The sequence below is a fragment of the Austrofundulus limnaeus genome, unplaced genomic scaffold (assembly GCF_001266775.1).
Source record: "Austrofundulus limnaeus strain Quisiro unplaced genomic scaffold, Austrofundulus_limnaeus-1.0 Scaffold0, whole genome shotgun sequence".
NCBI lineage: Eukaryota > Metazoa > Chordata > Actinopteri > Cyprinodontiformes > Rivulidae > Austrofundulus > Austrofundulus limnaeus.
Window position 1 is genome coordinate 453,134 of NW_013952402.1, and position 4,555 is coordinate 457,688.

Genomic DNA, 4,555 nt, shown 5'->3' on the forward strand with positions numbered 1-4,555 from the left:
TTAGAATAGATAATTAGAATAGATAATTAAAAGATATGTAAATGTGAAATGGTCAGTAACATTTATATGTTTATTTTTTGTCTTTGTTCTGTTATATTGGTTCAATAAAAAAATGCCATGTTTGATGTCACAGTTACAACGCAGAGGCGCAGCTTGATGGTGTAATCTGTACTGTCCCAATTCTCAATTTTTTTGCACACTTGTAACCTGTGCACTCGAACACTTAAGCAGAGTCGTTACTAATTAAAATAAATAAATAAATAAACAAATAAATAAATAAAGGTCATGACTACCGGACAAAAAACGAAACTAGGATTCACCCGTTGAGGATCCGCTCATGACCACGCCCAAAGAAGGACACACTGCCTTAGAGACACACATACACTCGAGCAGACCTGAAGCGGTCAGAGTGAAGCTGGACAATGAAGATGAGGCTTAAATATAAAACCAAGTTGGTGGCGGTCCTCACCGACTCTGTAGGCAGAGTGCAGGTAGTGCAGGCCCTGCTGGCTGATTGGCTGGCTGTGCTGYTCGTCTTCCACAGGGAAGGGGTTGCTCACCAACGGCGCCGGCTGGGAGGAGACAGCAGGCAGAGACGCCCCCTGTATGGCCTGCATGGTGGGGCCAGAGTGGATGCTGCTCACTGTAAAACACAACACAACCACTTTGGTTCTGACAGTTTCAGACCAAACACCTCAATAAGACTCTTAAATCTATCTGACCTGCCACAGTGGTGCTGAGGGGCAGGCCTGTCTCTGCGTGGTARGGATGGACGGCGATCTGAGTCATCGACGGAACGGGAACGGCGGGGAAGGTGACGGCCGTGGCAGCTAGAGGGGGCTGTGGGCCAGCAGCCACTGAGAAAGGATACTGGGCTCCAATAAAAGCTGCTGGGTGCATCCCCTGGAAACAGAGGTATGGTTACACTCACAGCTCTGTTAAAATAAAAAAACATTCTAACCACACATATGGAAAGAAAAAGTGAAAGCGGAGGAGTTCTGACCTGTGGATACGACGCCCCTGTCACAGGAAAGACCGCGGGCCGAGGGACGTGCTGCAGAGGGTGTCCCAGRTACTGTGGGGTGCAGACGGTGGGGAGGTGGGCCTGGATGGCTGTGTAGGGGTGGAGCCCCTGGCTGTGGGGGTGAGCCATAGCCTGGCCGGGGATGGCGTGGGACTGGTAGATGGTGGAGCCCACAGAGATGACGGGAACGACGGCGGCGGCAGTGACCGAAGCCGTGACAGCCGCCATCCCCGCCGACTCCATGCTGACGGAGCTGTCCAGGACGCCGCAGTTGGGGTCCGGGAGCCTCCTGGAGGAGCCGCTGTTGGCCCCGCATCGCCCGGAGGTCTCGCGCTGCTGGCCAGAGCCCCCGGCCACCGACTGYTCATAAAGCCAGTACCACTGGTGGGCCACCTCGAACAAAACCTCGGGGTAGACGCCGCCGCCTTTGGCTGCTTCCTCCACAGCCATGCAGGCCTTTTCCAGCATCACGTTGTCCTGGAAGAGCAATGAGGAGGCAGGAGCAGACAGGTAAAGATGTACGAGTAAAAAAGGAAATCATCATATTTGTTTTAACTCCAAAATGTCTGATAATTTACTCCACACAGATTTCCCTGTAGATCTGAAACAGTCGGATGTCACATCTTTTTTTGTTTCCTTCCCTTTTCCTTCTTTATCAGAGTCCATTAAAATGTTGTATAAGGTCTAATTTGGCTCCAGTTGTAGTTCATCAACAGATTTYGACAGTTTGGCTAATTTTCTTTGATTTTTACATCACTTAACATCAAATATATCAGTGACAAAATATCCCCATGAGAACATTGGTGCATAATAAATTAGGTAATGCCAAATCAGTTCATTTAAATACTTAAAATAGCTTTAAAATGTGGGTTTACTAAGAGCACCAACACTTACATATTCAATCAATATTCTTCTAACTCAGTCGCAGTATTTTATTATTATTATTATTATTATTTTATTTAGTTTATCACTTTTCTCACGGATTCAAAAAGTCTCATACAAAAACTACACAATTGGGCAAAATTTATTACAAATCTTAAATTGATTGTTCAGTTTTGTAAAATCCAACCTTTTATAATCCATTTAAACTCTGAATGTTTTTAGTGTGTCGTTTGAACTGTAGAGCTCCAAAGAGGTGGTAACTTATTCCTAATCAAGTTTTGATGTATTATCTTTGTGGACGCTCTTACTAAAGCTGAAGGGTTAAAAGCAAATCAGAAATAATCTTAGTTCTAAAAGAAAATGCTTATGCATGGAATCATTTTKAACTAATTGTGCAGTTTTACCCACAGTTTGCTCCTGTTTAGTTTTAAAATGCAGCTGGACTGGACTGATGTCTTGACTGTAGGAGAACTGCTCTCTTCTCATGTTCCAGCTTTAACCGTTTGTTTTTTATTGTATGGGTGAATAAAAACTAATGTAAAAACACAAAAACTAACGTTGGAACTTCACAGATGTTCAAAGGGCAGACTCTACCTTTATGAACCCACCAAAAATACAATCAGAAGCATCCATCACCATTAGGTACTTAGTAAATCAGCACCTGTTCTTTGCACTGCACCAGGGCTCTCTGGATCTCGTTTGGATTGAGGGCGTGAGCGTGAGGCAGGCAGCTGAGGGCCAGCTCCGCCGCCGCGCGGACCATGTTGGGGTCTCTGGCTCGTGATGCTCGGTCTGCCAAGGAGGCCACTTCTGGGGGGGTGAGGTGCCCGTCCCAACACTCCACTAAAATGTTCAGGGCGGCGCTGCCAATCTCCATGGCTTGGCCTGAAGGAGAAACAAAGGATACAGTGAAGAAGTGTGGTACACATTAAACCTTATAAATGTTCTTTAGAGCTATCAGCCTTGAAATAAAAACCTCTCCCTCACCGGTGATCCAGGACACGTGGGATGAATAAGTTCTGGAGAGCCAGTTGGGTGAGACGAAGTTGTGGAGGCCAAGAGCGTACAGCCCGATCTCAAAGGCACAGAGGTGCAGGTTTCTGTGTGGTCCCTGGTGACCGCCGCTGGCTGAGGGCTGGGTGAAAATGGATGTGGATGAGTTTCCTCCGGCCTTGATGAGCACAGTCTTGGCCAGCTCAAAGTAAAAGTGGGCTGCTGCCTCCGATGGCTGATTGGGCACGTGGGGAGCGTGGCACTCGAGACGTCGCCCTTTGTACCTGTGAAAACATAGAAACACAAACCCGATGACTTCAGAAGTATCCTGTTTAACATATGATGATCCTTTAAAGTTGTACTGAGCGTTGGTTGATTTTTCACTCAAGTAACAGCCTAAGCAAAGAACCACTTTTAAATTTGATCTTTTAAGTATTGCTTTGTCAGCATTATTTAACTGAATGCATTAAAAATACTATAGAAAAAACAGTCTGATTAAAAATAATAATAATAATTTGACAATTATTTCCAGAAAGCAATTAACTGAACACTTGGTCTTCAGTAGACGATCGATTCACATACATTATAAATTGGCATTAATAAAAAGTTAAATAATGAAGCCCATGTTACATATACGATATATTAGGGGTGCAGCAATATGTGTACCCGTATCGAACAGTGCTTWAGGTTTGATAAACACTTGTACCAAACAATAAAGATTTTTTAAATTTACTTTATCAACTTGTCTTCTGAAGATGATCTGTGTTCGACTACTTCACCTAGGCCACATTTTTGAGCGCAGATCCACTGAGAAACTTGCTGTTTCAGCAACATTTATGGTAATTTAAAAACTGTACTTTTGAGGCTAAACAAATATTCATAATTAATTTAAATAAATTACAAGTTAAAAGGGGCATGGAAATGTCTCTTTTTTTTTGTATTGAAAAAATACCGAACCGTGAGACTAAAGTATCGAAACGAATCGTGAATTTTCTGTATCGTTGAACCCCTACTGCTTTGTTACTCGTTTTCATACTAGGAGAAAAAAAACCACTGTGTGACCTGATCTGCAACAGAGGGCCACGGTGTTCTGTAGGAGTCAACGAATGGCCACCTTGAACCGTTTTGCCACTTGACACCCTTTTAACTTGTAACAGAGAGGATAGATGACAGCAGATAAAGTTACAGTGCATTACTGTCCCATGGTGTGTTGAGGTATCCTCTGTCAGTCAGTATTATATTCACAAAGTGAAAATTAATGTTTTTTAATGAGATTTACTTTTACTGTTAACAAAAAGTCATGTTTCTATAAACATAAAAAAATATAAATCACAAATTTATTTGAGAAAAGCAAGCAGAAACAAAACATTACTGTAACATCTACTGCAGTAAATAATTAGTGAATGCAGCCATTGTACTGTGATAATTAATAACTCAGAAACATATTGCACATTGTCTTAATAGTAAAAAATGCAGCAAAAACAGCACAGGATAGAACATAAATCTAAAGCAAATGATTTTGCAGTGGAATTCAGCTTCACATCAGAAGAGGGCGTCTTTGTCATACTTTTTAATTCATCATTTACCACATTATAACCTATAAAAAACCAGCAGATTTAATGACAGATACCTGAGAGTTTAATATGAGTTTTATAT

At 42.6% G+C, this 4,555-nt stretch overlaps 1 protein-coding gene across 1 annotated transcript in view; it reads right to left on the minus strand.

Moving 5' to 3' along the window:
• Positions 1-4,555, minus strand: part of zswim8 (zinc finger, SWIM-type containing 8) — a gene marked incomplete at its 3' end in the record, with an annotated part of 20,503 nt that overhangs the window by 3,111 nt on the left and 12,837 nt on the right. Inside the window, 5 exon segments of the mRNA XM_014001384.1 lie at positions 470-643; positions 723-903; positions 1,004-1,501; positions 2,568-2,791; positions 2,894-3,183. Coding sequence (XP_013856838.1) covers positions 470-643; positions 723-903; positions 1,004-1,501; positions 2,568-2,791; positions 2,894-3,183 — 1,367 coding nt within the window.